The sequence below is a fragment of the Eptatretus burgeri genome, chromosome 3 (genome assembly GCF_056783735.1).
Source record: "Eptatretus burgeri isolate ZD-2024b chromosome 3, Ebu_testis_v1, whole genome shotgun sequence".
NCBI classification, from domain to species: domain Eukaryota; kingdom Metazoa; phylum Chordata; class Myxini; order Myxiniformes; family Myxinidae; genus Eptatretus; species Eptatretus burgeri.
Genome location: NC_140963.1, coordinates 123,045,659 through 123,060,710, shown reverse-complemented (window position 1 = coordinate 123,060,710; position 15,052 = coordinate 123,045,659). Strand labels below are relative to the sequence as shown.

At 43.9% G+C, this 15,052-nt stretch overlaps 1 protein-coding gene across 14 annotated transcripts in view; it reads right to left on the bottom strand.

The window, feature by feature from the left end:
* Positions 1-15,052, bottom strand: part of LOC147030897 (tight junction protein 2-like) — a 222,419-nt gene that overhangs the window by 129,991 nt on the left and 77,376 nt on the right. For 9 of the 14 annotated variants that reach the window (XM_085875438.1, XM_085875440.1, XM_085875441.1 and 6 more), the window contains 2 exons: positions 5,573-5,671; positions 3,596-3,986 (listed from right to left, as the gene is read on the bottom strand). In XM_085875438.1, coding sequence (XP_085731564.1) covers positions 3,596-3,986; positions 5,573-5,671 — 490 coding nt within the window. The remainder of the gene's footprint in view (positions 1-3,595; positions 3,987-5,572; positions 5,672-15,052) is intronic. The other 5 variants (XM_085875442.1, XM_085875450.1, XM_085875448.1 and 2 more) reach the window with 1 other exon arrangement.

Here is a 15,052-nt window from a genome sequence, read left to right as displayed (position 1 = left end):
TCCCATGGCAACCTTTTTGTCGCTTAACTGCTGATAAATGTTTAACCTAATTGTTCTATGTGTAGCATTTGCCATTTTTGTTAACGTTTTTTGGGGGAACCATCCATTTAGCGTAGAATAAGCTAATTGAGGTGACTGTATCGATACTTGCGGGTTAACCAAGCGGCTCTTCAAGCAGTTTGACGATCAAACCCGTGAACAGGCCCATAGCTATGCCATCGACATTTTCGCTTTGACATCACTATGTTCTGCAACACCACACAACAGTGTCCAGATAAAAGGATACATACAACCAAGAGTGAAGTTGGATTTGAAAGTGAACGCAACACGGCCCTCTTTGGGGCCCCACTTCTAATTGTTACACCACTTCTTTTGATGAGTTCTTTTGTGCTTTTTTCAGGTGTGTTTGGGATGGTTTCATTGAATTTTTCAGTGAGTGTCTCAGTTTAAAAGGTGGCAAGCTGATGAAGGGAAGTATAGGAAGTGCTCCAAGAACAAGATATTTCAACCAAGAAGCACTAAATGTTTTTCATATTAAACTTTAAAACCTAACCATTCACTGCACCACTATATTTACCAGTTGCGACGACAATGATTGCTCCCTCGGCGTCACCCCATAAAAGAAGCCTTCCTAATTTTCTCCATACAACTAATGCCTCAGTCTAACTAGCATGAGGAAAATAGGCACTTAGTCTAACCAGCAAATATCCCGGGTATTACCGGGTACTTCAGCTAGTGTATATATGTATATATATATATATATATATATATATATATATATATATATATATATATATATATATATATATATATATATATATATATATATATATATATATATATATATATATATATATATATACACACACGTATGTATGTATTTTCCTGAAATACAGCCAAAACCGGACACGATAGCGCAAAAATTTTAGGGCCACCTTACTCACCATTTGCCTGCGGTGTGCAGTATCAAGTTTTGTTCAAATTGGGCAACGAAAAAAATTATTTAAAAATCAATTCCCGATTTAGTCAAGTACTCTTTGGGAGAATTTGATCAATGCAAACAACCTCAACGGTATAGTTCACTGGAGCTATCGTTTTTTGTTTTCTTGAAATGATTTTTTTTTTCATCAACCGCTGTCATAATGGGAACCCAACGGGTTCACGGGTCGTCTCGTATATATATATATATATATATATATATATATATATATATATATATATATATATATATATATATATATATATATATATATATATATATATATATTGCTACGGTTGTGGAAATTCGCATTACACCATAAAGAGTCCTCAGGTGAGATATCTCGATAAGTCCATGTGTAGTTAGCCCACACCCGTTGTATAGAGGGAATTTATGTGATCCATTCGGGCTGCGATCCTTCAGTTAGTCGTTTTTCTTTCTCTATTATTAATTTGAACAAGAACAAAACAAACCAACAACGACGCTTGTGGGTTTTCCCGCCATTTTTTCCCCGCGCTTGGTGTGAAGGAAGGGGGGAGGGCAACTCGCCGCCGATTGGTGGATGAACAGCGTGAGGAGGTCGGGGTGAGGGAACGCCCCTTTTCGGGAACCTTCTCGAAGGAAGGTGGAGCCGAAAATGGGGCGGGGCGAAGGGTGGAGCCGGCCCCTACAAAAGGGATGAACGAGTTGGTCTTCAGTTTTTTTGGGGTTGGTTCGGAGTTCAGTTTAGGTTGGTCTTCAGTTGGTTTGAGTTCGGAGTGAGCCTTCTGGTTCTTCGCGAGCTCGTTGTTCCTGCCCTGTTCTGCGATCCTCGCACGAGCCCTGGGACCCTGTGCGCGAGCGCGGGAAGTAGCGCCGAATGAGCCCCGTCCGTTCCCCCAAAAGCCCTGTCCGAGCTGTCGGGCAGACAACGCGAGCTACGCGTGGGACGAGCTTGGTGCGCCATGCCAGGAGGAGACAAAGGAGGGACTCAAGGCTGCGGTCCCCCAAGGCTGGACGATGCGCCCAGGGAAGTCGCGACTTCCTTTTCTTTTGGAGTTTTGTGTAGATGTCTGTGGATGGCGCCAGTCTTGTAAGTAGAAACTGTGTAAGTGTTGCCGTGTGTAAATAATTCCCTTCTATTCGGTTTTAACTCTCTCCTTGCTTTTGTTGCATTTTGACTATGGCTGTATATACGTGCTTGCTTTGTGTGTGTGTGTGCGTGAATAAAGTGATGCTTGTTGAACTGTTTTCCCGCTTCGCTTCGTCATTTCCTTTTATTGAATCTCCATCTTGCATCACGTAAGGGATTGATAGTGGGTTTAAAACGCCCGGTAATTAATCGGAACCGTCAAGGCCGACGATAACTCCGCTCGGTTATCCCTGTAATACGGAACGAACCGCTTAAGCGGGTGAACAACCACCATATGCGTTCTACATATGCAGTTATGACGTCTACATCATGCTTCACATGCCTTTCCTATTAGTCCTTTGGAATGAGGAAACACTCACTCAACCATCCAATAGCCTTGATTTTTCAGACCACCAACAACATTAGTACGCTCACCAAGCTATGACGTCGTTACTATCCCAAAATATAGTGACTATTTGACCGCCATCATCTCAAGTAATATCATTCCATTTTTTTTTGTAAGTTTCTGCATATTATACACGGTCACATCGATTCAGTGCAAAGATGTTTGCACCATGCTCACACCAGCTTGCATTCTGATTGGCAGTGGCAACACCACAAATTCACAAGAAATTAATTTCAAATCATAAAAAAAAACTTTTAAAAACATCAACGTCTCAGAGAAATAAGTTTGCAATGATAACATATTCGTCTATAAAGGTGATCAAGTTATCAATTTCGCAACATCCAGCTTTCGCTCCCAACTTTTTCTGATCCTCCCATATATGATGAAAGCAGCTGGAATTGTTACGGCTGAGTTAAAACAAAGCGATCCAATACGTCAATGATGCTTTCATTAACTTTGTCTTCCATGATAAGTTAATATTGAATGAATGTTGATCACTCACCCTCACATTGAGAGTATATTGCAAATTTGAGCTACACTAGTACAGTACTACTCGCCCCTCCGATGGTGAGTAGTAAAGTTCAGTACTTATTCAGAAAATATTGGAAATTTACACACCTTGTTTGATTTCTGTGCAAATTCTTATCACCATTAAATCTGAAGTGCTTTTGAACATCACTCTAACAGAAAAGTAATTACCAATGTGATACTAAGCAACACTCTAAAGTGAAAAGTTTCAACATACATTAACTTTCTGCTTGTTTTCTAAAGAGTACAACTCATTGATTCTGCACTCACTCTGCAGAGCCCCTGGGTGACAGATTATACAGCAGGGATAGGCATCAAACCCAGAGGTGACATTTCAAAGGGAAGTACCTGCTTCTGAGCTATCCTGTCAGCCCAATAAATAAATAGGTATGACTCGAATTGAGCCAAGCTCAAATGCTGTGATCTAAGTTCATGGGGGGGGGGGGCTGAAAAGAATCCTTCCCAGAAAAATTCATTCTGTGAACACATATTCAAAGTTAAATGAACTTGAACTTGTATTTCGTTAAACTCGTTTCTCGATTCGACCATTGCCCAATTTGTTGCTGCGTACCTTCTGAGAGGCTTTTCTTGATCAGTGTGACCTTCACAACATCATCTTGCCTTTCATCTTCAAGACTAGGGTCTGTTAGTGCAGCATTCTGATCATCCTCTACATGATTCTCCACTTCTGCATCATTGATCTTCTCCAGAGCAATATCCCAAACTTCCCCATGATCTGCAGGAAGCTCTGTGCTCGGGGCCAACGCTGTGACATTTGTGCACTCCCTGTCCATCACCAGCTCAGTTGCTTGTAGTTCAGGACTGATTAGGTCTTCAACAGGCCCACTCCCCTGTCCCATACTGGTTGGAATGCTGTTGACCTCTGGGCTATTCTCTGAAAGGTCGTTCATCTCAGATTTTACAGCTGTAGACATCTTCACCAGGTGTCTCCTCCTCACCGTCTATAAAAAAAAAAAATCATGGTAAAGTTAAATACATTTTATTTATTGTGTTTTGCAAGCAATTACAAGATGAAAAATGCTCATTTGCATGTTTTTTTAAAAGATAAATACATGAATTAATGAGAACAGCATTCGGTAGAGAGCGTATCTCTGCTGGCTGAACAATTTATGTTTTGCATCCTACTGATAGGCCGGATCTGCATTCGGACCTCAACCAAAATCTAATCAATATGTCCTTCTGATACACCCAACATGTCCATCAAGTTTCGTCCGACTCCATCCATAACATTTTGAAATATCGTGCTATAATATATCGATTTTGGCTCCATCGCTCAATGGTGAAGAATCACTTGGAAACTAAAAGATTCTAGTATCTGGATCTTCACCAATATCTCATAAATTTGTCCTCACACACCCAACATGCCCACCAAGTTTTGTCCAAATCCGTCCATAACTTTCTGAGATTGTCTGTCTGTCTGTGAGCACGCTGACAGAAAAACAGTGGTAAATACATAATTCCTTCGGAGGTGGAGGTAACAAATAGGGTGTTCCAAAAAGACCTGGACAACTTTGGTGGTTAACATACTGTATTTAGTACCACAAATAATATAATGATACCCTTTGGTTTATATGATACAGACATTCATGAAGTTTTCTATATTTTCAGGCCTGGTGGTTTGATGTCAAAGAAAATGGTGACTTCACAGGAGAAAGCTCAATGCATCGAATGGTTCAGAGACGAGATCCGACAAGCAAGTTCAGCATAATTTCCGTTCAGGGTTGGAAGGAATCCACCATCGTGGGCTAGTATTAGAGAGGTACAGGAGGTTTAAGGAGACTGGAAGTTGTCAGAAACATAACAGTACCGGTTGAGCAAGAACAAGTGCAGCAGACGTTGAACGAGTGTGTGAATCATTTCAACAAAGTCCCAAAAAAATCAATTTGACACGCATCCAGAGAACTGGAACTACCAACCACCACTGTACACAGGATTTTGTATAAAAGACTGAATTTTTTTTATGCTTGCAAGGTGCATATTGTAAAGGAACTCAAACCAAATGATGGACCCAAATGCAAGGCGTCTGCCTTGAAAATGCTCACTCGCATAAAAAGATGAGGAAGATTACCTGGAAAAGGTCATATTCACAAACGAAGCTTGCTTTCATGTATTGGGGAAGGTCAACCGGCAAAATGTGAGGCTCTGAGAACCCCCACGTGTAAAATTGAACAGATACGCGAGTCCAAAGGTCAATATGTGGTGTGGCATTCTCCATGACCGCTTGGCGAGTCCATTTTTCTTTGCAGAGGATACAGTGACCTCAACGATTTACATGAACATGTTGGAAGGATTCACTTCCCAAAGATTGAAGACCTGCAACCCGATATCATTTCTCAACAAGATGGGGTGCGCGTTACCCCTCATTGTGTCGTAGTTGTTTGAGCCATCCTGAATGAAAATTTTCCAGGTCGCTGGACAACCACCTGACCAACCACCCGGCACCCACGATCAACAGACATACCCCCCCCTTGATTTTTTTTCTGTGGGGTTTGTCAAAGATGTTGGCCACAACACCAAGTTGGCAAACCTGCAGGATCTTTGTTCTCCGATCACAGCTGCATGCACACTGGTGGACGCAAACATGCTGAGCCAAACATGGCAAGAACTCTTGTACCGCCTTGATGTCCTGTGCGTGACAAACGGAGCTCACATTGAAGTGTATTGACGGTGTGCACAAAACGTTGAGTTTTTGTATCTTTAAAACCCAAGGGTATCGTCATATCATTTGTGGTTATATATATATATATATATATATATATATATATATATATATATATATATATATATATATATATTAACAACCAAAGTTGCATCGGTCTTATTGGAACACCATACAATATTGATTAGAAAGAAAAACAGTTGATCCTTCGTGGTATTTTTTAACTGCTTTAATTAAGCCGTTTAAAATAAATTTTCATATGCAGTATATTGTTTGAAGCCATTGACATAATGTATCATATAATTTGGAAAAGTAAACTACCACTACTATTCCTTTTTAATTTTTATTGTTTCTTATAAATCGATCCCAATTCCTACCGTCTTGTGGGCCAGCCGGGGAAATTTGTGGCCCAAGTCTTTGCAAACCGATTGGTCAGACCTGGCGATATAAACTTGTAATGAATAATTATTATCACTTTAGTAAAGTCGGTTTAATACATTTCATGTAAAATGTTTGCATTTTATAACCAACATTTCACCTGTCGGCCAAAAGCCCCACCAAATAATTAATCAAATAAAAAACATATATTGACCGAGGAATTACAATTTAAACTAGAAGGGCACTCGGTAGAGCGCATACCTCTGCCACGCAATGCCTGATCCACGAGAACATATCGGGTCCAATACTTTTTTGAAATGTCATGCTATATATCGTTTTTGGCCCTGTCTCTCAATGGTGAAGAATCACTTTAAAAATTAAATAATTATCGTATCTAGATTCGGATTCAGATCTTCACCAAAATCGAATTAATTCGTCCTTGCCACACACACACACACACACACACACACACACACACACACACACACACACACACACACACACACACACACACACACACACACACACACACACACAATGTGTCCACCAAGTTTCATCCAAATCCGTCCACAACTTTTTGAGATATCATGCTATATATCGTTTTTGGCCCAATCTCTCGATGATGAAGAATCACTTTTTTAAATTCAAGTAGTCGGATCCGGATCCGGATCTTCACCAAAATGTAATCAGTTCGTCCTTGTCACACACCGAACCTGTCCACAAAATTTCATCCGGTTAGATCGATAACTTTTTGAGTTTTCTGCACACAGACAAACAAACAGACAGGGGTGAAAACGTAACCTCCTTCACCTTCGGTGGTGGAGGTAACAAGAAAAAGAGCAATTAGAGACTGCAGACCCTTGCCAGGACTTGTTTTGTGTGGTGTTTGTGTAATGGTGTTTGTGTTTGTAAAAAGAACCCAGATTAAAATTTAAAAAACATTGGTATCTATAAGGATTTGGGAACATTTGTGTGAAGTTTCTCTTTCAACTGTCCAGCCGTTCTGGAGAAGATTTTTTTTTAATAGGTTTTAGGTCAGGTATGGGAGCATGTGCCAGAACAGCACGTCGCTGCGTCCACTTTCCGCCGGTACTCCAGGGGCCTCCGTCTGGCCATCCCCCAGGCAGATGCCAGGCCCATCCCCATCTCCTTGAGATGATGGTCAACCTGCTGCAACCACGAGGCGAGTGGTCGGCCCACTGGCCTCCTCCACTCATGAGACTCCCTCGCTGAGAGAATCTGGTGAGCAGGATCAGCATCAGGAAAACGAGCCACATGTCCATACAGCCGCAACTGATGCTCACGGGCTATTCAGGTAAGAAATCTCATCGGAGTCTCTCTCAGCAACCGCTCGTTGGACACAAAATCCAACCAGCGATAGCCAAGGATTCTCCGAAGAGACCTGGTACCAAAGGAATTAAGTCTCCGTCTCAGATCCTTGGTCAGAGTCCAAGTCTCGCACCCATAGAGCAAGACTGGAAGTACCAAGGACCTGAAGACTCGGACTTTCGTCCTCCCGCACAGGTACCGGCAGCGCCACACCCGATGATCCAGTGAATACATGACTCCCCAGGCCCGACCCAGACGTCTATTGACCTCTGACTCACAGTCAGCCGAGACATGAATATCACTGCCAAGGTAAGTGAATCTCTCCACGACCTCAACATCCTCACCACAAACAGACACAGACAGGACAGCGGCATCCAAGATGTCACCAAAAGCCTGGATCTTTGTTTTGACCCAAGAAACCCGTAATCCCAATGGCTCCGACTCCTCATTCAGCACCTCGAGGGCCCCCAAGAGGATGTCTAAAGTCTCCGCAAAGATGACTGCATCATCTGCAAAATCAAGGTCCGAGATCTTGACATTCCCAAACGATGCACCACAGCTTGATCTCTCCGACATACTCCCTAAAATCCAGTCCATACAAGTGCTGAAAAGTGTGGAGGCAAGTACACATCCCTGACGAACTCCAGTAACAACTGGAAATAAGTCAGAGATGGTACCACCACACTTCACAGCACTCTCAGTACCAGAGTAGAGTTCAGACATCAGATCGATCAGTTTTTGTGGCACCCCACGAAGGCCAAGAATCCTCCAGAGGACATCCCGATTCACTGAATCGAACGCTTTACAGAGATCAACATAGGCTGCAAGCAGCCCCTGCCGAAACTCTCGTCTGCATTCGGTGAGGACACGAAGGGCAAGGATACAGTGAATCGTTGACCTCTTTGATGTAAAGCCTGACTGCTCTGGACGCTGGTGCTCAAGCAGATGGTGGCGAACCCTATCAATAATTATCCGAGCAAAGACCTTGCCGGGCACTGAGAACAGCGTCACCCCTCGGTAGTTGTTGCAGTCTTGGCGATCACCCTTCCCTTTCCAGAGAGGGACAACAAGGCCCCTCTTCCAGTCAGTTGGGATGATGCCTGTGTTCCAGGCAGAGCACAAAACTGCATGCAACGACACGAGTGCAGCATTTCCACCAGCCTTGAGAAGTTCAGCATAGATGCCACAGATCCCTGGAGCTTTGCCCCGTTTCAACTGGTTCACTGCAGCCCGTGTTTCCACAAGCGAAGGTGGACCACAGTTGATTCGAGGGTCAGCAATAGGGATTGTAACACCCTTGACGTCCAACTCGACAGCTGGGGGATCAGCCTGGTACAACCGCTCAAAGTAACCGGCCCAGCGGGCCTTCACTTCAGACTCCTCTGTCAAGAGCCTACCACTCTCTGCTCGAACTGCAGTGCTCCGAGGGATGGGCTTGGATGAACGCAATGCGCGAATTCCCCTGTAAGCGGGACGAGAATCACCTGTCGAAAGGTGATGCTCTACCCCCTCACAGATTCCTCACACATAGGCCTCCTTGTCCACCCTCAGTGCACGTACAGTTTTACGCCTCAGCTCCCTGAACAGCTCAGCTCTGCCATTCAGCCTGGCCCTGCGACTCTGGTCAATGGTATCCAGTGTCCCTTGAGAGACAAAATTCTTCTTTGCCCTGCGGTGAGCTCCAAGACATCCACCGGCAACATCAAGGACGGTGGTCTTGAAGGCACTCCACAACTCTTCAGGACCCCCCAAAGCACCCAGACCCCCCAAGTGTCCACTCAGCCTGTTCGCAAACTCCTCAGCTACTCTCTCATCCCTGAGCTTGTCAACATCCAGCCGAGGCTGGGATGGTACCATTCTCCAGGATTTAAGGTGCAGCTTTAGAGTTGTTACAACAAGCCTGTGGTCAGTATTGAGGAACTGAGCACTCCGGTAGACCCTGCAGTTCTGGATCATCCTCCAACGACCGTCAATGACGACATGGTCAATCTCCTTTGCCACACCACCAGCGTTGGAATACCAAGTCCAGCGATGAGCTTGTGGGCGCTGAAACCATGAACCAGCCACACGAAGTCCATGACTTCTTGCAATGTCAAGGAACTTAGTGCTATTCTGGTTCATAGTTCCTGAGCCATGGGGACCAACACCAACCTCATAACCATCCCTATCAGTTCCAGTCGATGCATTGAAATCCCCCAAGACTAGAAATGTATCTCGTCTGGGGTACAGATCAACCACAGACTCGAGTGTGGCGTAGAATGTGTCCTTCACGGTGAGATCACTCGCCTCAGTCGGAGCATAAACAGAGACCAGGGAAATGACACCTAAGGAGTGACGAATCCTTAATCTCATAATACGCTCGTTGACCGGTGTTACCTCAATTATCATTGGGGTCAGCTTATTGGACACAGATACAGCAACTCCTTGGGTATGGTAACCATCAGAGCGACCAGACCAATAGTAGGTGTAACCACCCACCATTATCTCGCCGCAATCCGGTCTCCAAACCTCAGAGAGAGCTGCAATCCCGATGTCCAAACGCTTGAGCTCAGATGATAACAGAGACAGGTGATCATCCTCTCTTAGGGATAGGACATTCCAGGCACCCACCCGAAGGGACCGCCTCAGGTTAACCCAAGGAGACCGCCGTCTGGTGGACGACACCTCAGCACCACTCCGACACACTCTCCCGCAATCTGACCCAGGGATGTTACCCCGTGGTTTCCCACCTATCATCAAAGATTGGGGGTGCCGAAGGCTTTGCCCCAATCCCTTCATCCGGTGAGCTGCCCTGCGAAGGGAAGCTGCACAGGAGGTACTCCCACGGAGTGGGTTTTCAGATTTTTTTGCGTTTTTGCATTTTGCGGAATGAAGGGTTTTACGGTGGCCGGAGTGCAAATCCTGCCACCAACCTCCTCATAAAAAGTAACCCAACTGCAGGAGGACATCCACAGACACAGTTGGGCACTAGATATAGATGGCCGTTGGCTCAAAATGAGCTCCTCCGCCCTTTGATAGGTTTTGTTTTTAATCCTGCTGGGTGTCCATATCCAAACACCCTCCTCACCAGAAAACCTGGTAGGGGAGACGGTTTAGTCGCCGACAACCCGACCATGGAACAGGTTAGTACAGGTTTACATGGTACCTGTAGCAGGTCACAGATCGAACCTGACCTGACACATAGGTTTTAGGTTAAATCCAATATGGCTGCCAAAGGCTAAGCATGTGCCCTATGACATCATATATGTGAAAGTTTTGTTCCTCATGGATAGGCAGTCATACATGTAAAGTTTTGCATCGATGTGTTCAGCCATTTCAGAGATTTTTGAAGTTATAAAAAACAAAAAAAACATGGCTGCCGAATCATGTGGCCAATGATGTAATTTTTTTTCCTCTGGACCATTATATCCGTAGATGACCATCAGAAATTTTCAGTGATCAGAGGGAGCGGTCTACATATGCAGTTATGACGTCATAACAAAGGCACCTATGATATTGTTACTGGCCGGGGGGGTCAGCCGCCAACCGACAGCTCTGAACGGAGCCGCAAGTCGAGTCGGCCCGACTGATCGCCTGGAATATAGATCGCCGCCCTGATAACTCCGAGCGACGGGTCCTTGTACAAGAACCGATATACGCCAATCGGCAGATCAGGTGGGGTCGGGTCGATTGCCAATCTTCAATGTACCTAAATACCCACGTGATCCAACTTCCGGGGTATTCCACCCTCGACGGAACTCGTACGGAACAAACCGCCGAGGCGAGCTTGTCCGTGCGCGATTCCGAGCGGCGTAATCGCCGAGAACCGTCGGTCCAAATGCCCCCCTATTATGGCAAACCAACGGCTTTCTCACTCCCAACACACGAAATGTTCAATCAATGAGGGAATGGACGCAACGAGCAGGTTTACATTCACACAAGGACATTTATTATAACGAAACATGATTGCAATTAAATAAGGCAAAACACGTATGCAATTATACAAGCAACAAAAGCATGACAAAAGAACTACAACCGTCTACTTATTATGTGCAGTCATTTACACTTAACAGCAGTTCCTAGACGGGCCCACGGACACACGTATGCACACACACCCAATAAATGGTGGCAGAGGCCTTTACTAACGAGCTCCAACTCGGAGGACAGGTGAGCTGAAACTCAGAGCTTGACTCGAACCTTTCCACCTCGTGTGGTCTTCAACTTGTCCGGACCCGGTCTCCAGCGAGAGCGAGCTGGATCCAATCGCCATGATCCTTCCCAAGCTCCCGCGCTTCTCAACACGTGCCGGTGAGACGAGGCGCCAATCCTTCCTATCGATCGTCGCTTCCCCGAGGAACCAACTCCAAGAAGAGGCCGACGCGTCGCACCAAGCCGGGAAACAAAATGGAGAACGACAAGCTCCACGAACCAAGAGGATGAGGAAGAAGCCTCCACTCGCAGCTCGAGCCGAACAACCGGCTCAAGTTCCTTCCAAAACAAAGCAGCAGCCGAAGCTCACTGAGCCAGCTGAAGCAAAAAGCTTCCGAAGGCCTCAAGCCAAGCAGGACCCGATGGCTGAACGACTGCTCTCTCCGAAGCAAAAAAAGCTTACTCCTCCCATGGGACTCAGCACACAAACTCTGCCCACGGGACTCAAAATGGGACTCTTCACGAACTCAGTCCATGAACTCAGCCCGACAACGGGATTCCCACGGGACTCTTTTCACGGGACTTTCACAAACTCAGCCCACGAACTCTTTTCGAACAAAGAAAATATGTCCTCTTTATCTTTTGCACCCCCTCCCCCACACCCGGCATGAGTCATGCCCTCGTGATCCACCCCCCGCTCAACCACGGATGGGAGGGAGTTGACGTCACCGCAGGGTTCTTCTTCCTCTTCGCAGAAGAGGGGGAGGGACGTCTCCATTGTTTCGTTCCCTAACTATTAAATCGATCCGCAGCGCATCTAACCGATCTCTGTATATTTAAACAATGAAAGGTGAGCTATCTAGGGAACATGCACTTATCGACATAGCTGACTAAGGGAACCTGTATGTTGTGTGCAATTGAATTCCAAATTCATAACAATATCATTAGAAAAAAAAATAACACTTATTCCCCATAACGAGTACTTGTCGTGTGCCAAGTTTTAATTATTTTTTCCTTGGTTCGTTTTCAGAGATATAGAGGTCCAAAGTTTTTCCATTTTTCCAACATGGATGCGAACACCACTTGACCTATGACATCATAATTATCAATAAACATTCCACATGAGTAGTTGCTCCGATGGTGAAAATTTCAACTCAATCCGGCAAGTGGATGCGGAGAAAAACAATAAAGTTCTGTGCGGACAAAGAAAAAAAACCCAAACAAACAGACAAACACACAAACAGACGAACAAGAAAAAGACATCGTGCAGAGCACGATACTTGCAAAATCCATAAAACAAATTTGACCTCAAAAATAATTGGTCGTTGAATTCAATGACCAAATATGCAACTCCTCTTCAAATTTCAAGTCAATCGGATGAAAATTGACAATTTTAGAAATTCGGCCTCGACCTTTTGGCCGATGTTGACCTCAAATATCATTGGCTGGTTGAATTTGGTGACTTGATATATAAATCCTCTTCAAATTTCAAGTCAATCGGATAAAAATTGAGGATTTTCGAAATCTCACCGAAGTTGTTGACCTTTGGCCAATCTTTTGGGCTATGTTGACCTCTAAATTAATTGGTGGTTGAATTCAGTAATCCAATATGAAAATCCTGTTCAAATTTCTCATCAATCAGATGAAAATTGAGAATTTTAGAAATTCGACAAATTTGTTGACCTTTGGCATATGTTGACCTTTTGACCTAAAAAAACAATAGGCTTCTTCCTTACGACAAACTCCATCATTTGGTGAAGTTACGTGAAGATCGGTTGAAAAATTGTGACCAGTAGGTGACAAATAGACAGAATGAAAAAAAATCACTCGTCCAGTGACACTAGGCGAAACGGAACGGCACTCGGTAGAGCGCATACCTCCGCCAAACTGAACGGTTTAAATTTTGTATCCCACTGATAGGTCGGATCTGATTCTGGACCTTAACGAAAATCGAATCGACTTGTTCTTATCACCTAAATAACTCTTCCACTTGATGCACTGTGTGGTGTTTTTTTTTTGTCACAACTTCACCAAAATGGAATCGATTAATCTTTGTCAAACTCCCAACTTGTCCACCAAGTTTCATCAGAATCCATCCATGACCTTTTGAGATATTGTGCTATATATTGTTTCTCGCCCTATCTCTCAATGGTGAAAGAATCACTGAAATCAATTGAGTTCGTTTTGTCACAAGTAGTCTACAACTTTTATAGATATACATGTGCTATACATAGTTTTTGGCCCAATCTCTCAACGGTGAAGAATCACTTTAAAAATTCTCATATCTGAATCCGGATTCGGATCTTCATCAAAATCGAATCACTACTTCCTCATCATACATCACACGCTTCAACAACAGAAAATGACAAGACAGTGCCTGTTCAGCCACACACACCCTACCATGTGAGGTCCCACCACAATTAGGAATGACATCAACATAATTCACTTTTTTCGAAAAATTCATGTCCATGCTTGTTATCCTGAGAGTTTTATATCCGGTTGGCCAACTATGGTTAACACCCTCAACCTGGAGGACCGGGGATTACATATATATATATATATATATATATATATATATATATATATATATATATATATATATATATATATATATATTGTCAGCATCATGTCCCTTAGCCACTTGTTGGTCAAGACTAAAGGGGGTCAACTGCTCGAGTTTTTGGCAGTTTCCCTCTCTTAGAACCACCTAACTGGCGATAGCATGCTCACCATGCACAGGTGTTGGAACTGTCATGGACAGTGAAAACTTAGATTTTTGATGTAAAGCATTATGATAACAATTCCATTCTCAATCTTATGGCGTGTTTCTCTTGGTTGAATCCTAACGGGAGCATAGGTATGCCACTCCCTGATTAAACAAGAGTTCTTTAGATCTTGACATAAATATGATTATTATTACTTCATATGCAGCCTGCGGCTGCTGGTTGCACCATTTCTGGGAGTGCAGCTGTGCTGCTGACGGAGTGTCCCCTGTTCCCAGTAAGCTCGTACTCATTTTGCCGACCTCGGAAGGATGCCAGGCTCAGTCAACCCACCTGGTGTTATTTATCGGAATGACAGGGGCTAGAACTCAAGACCCTCAGATCTTAAGCCTCCTTAACATGTAAATATGATGTTCAATTGCAAACAAAGCCAGCAATACATTGAGTGGTTTGCAATTGCCTTCAGGATTATGATTTGAACCTGAAATTACCAGATATCAATATAGCTTCGTGAACTGAATGACCTCAGAACTCCATATTAATAAAAACAATTACAACCAGAACGGCACTCGGTGGAGTGCATACCTCTGCCAGGTTGAATAGTTTACGTTTTGTATCCCACCAAGCAATACGTTTCATCCGAATCTGTCCACAACTTTTTGAGATATCATGCAATATCGTTTTTTGTCCCATCTATCAATGGTGAAGAATCACTAAAAAAAAAAAAAATTCTCAGATCGGGATCCAGATTCAGATCTTCACCAAAATTGAATCGATTCATTTTTATGAC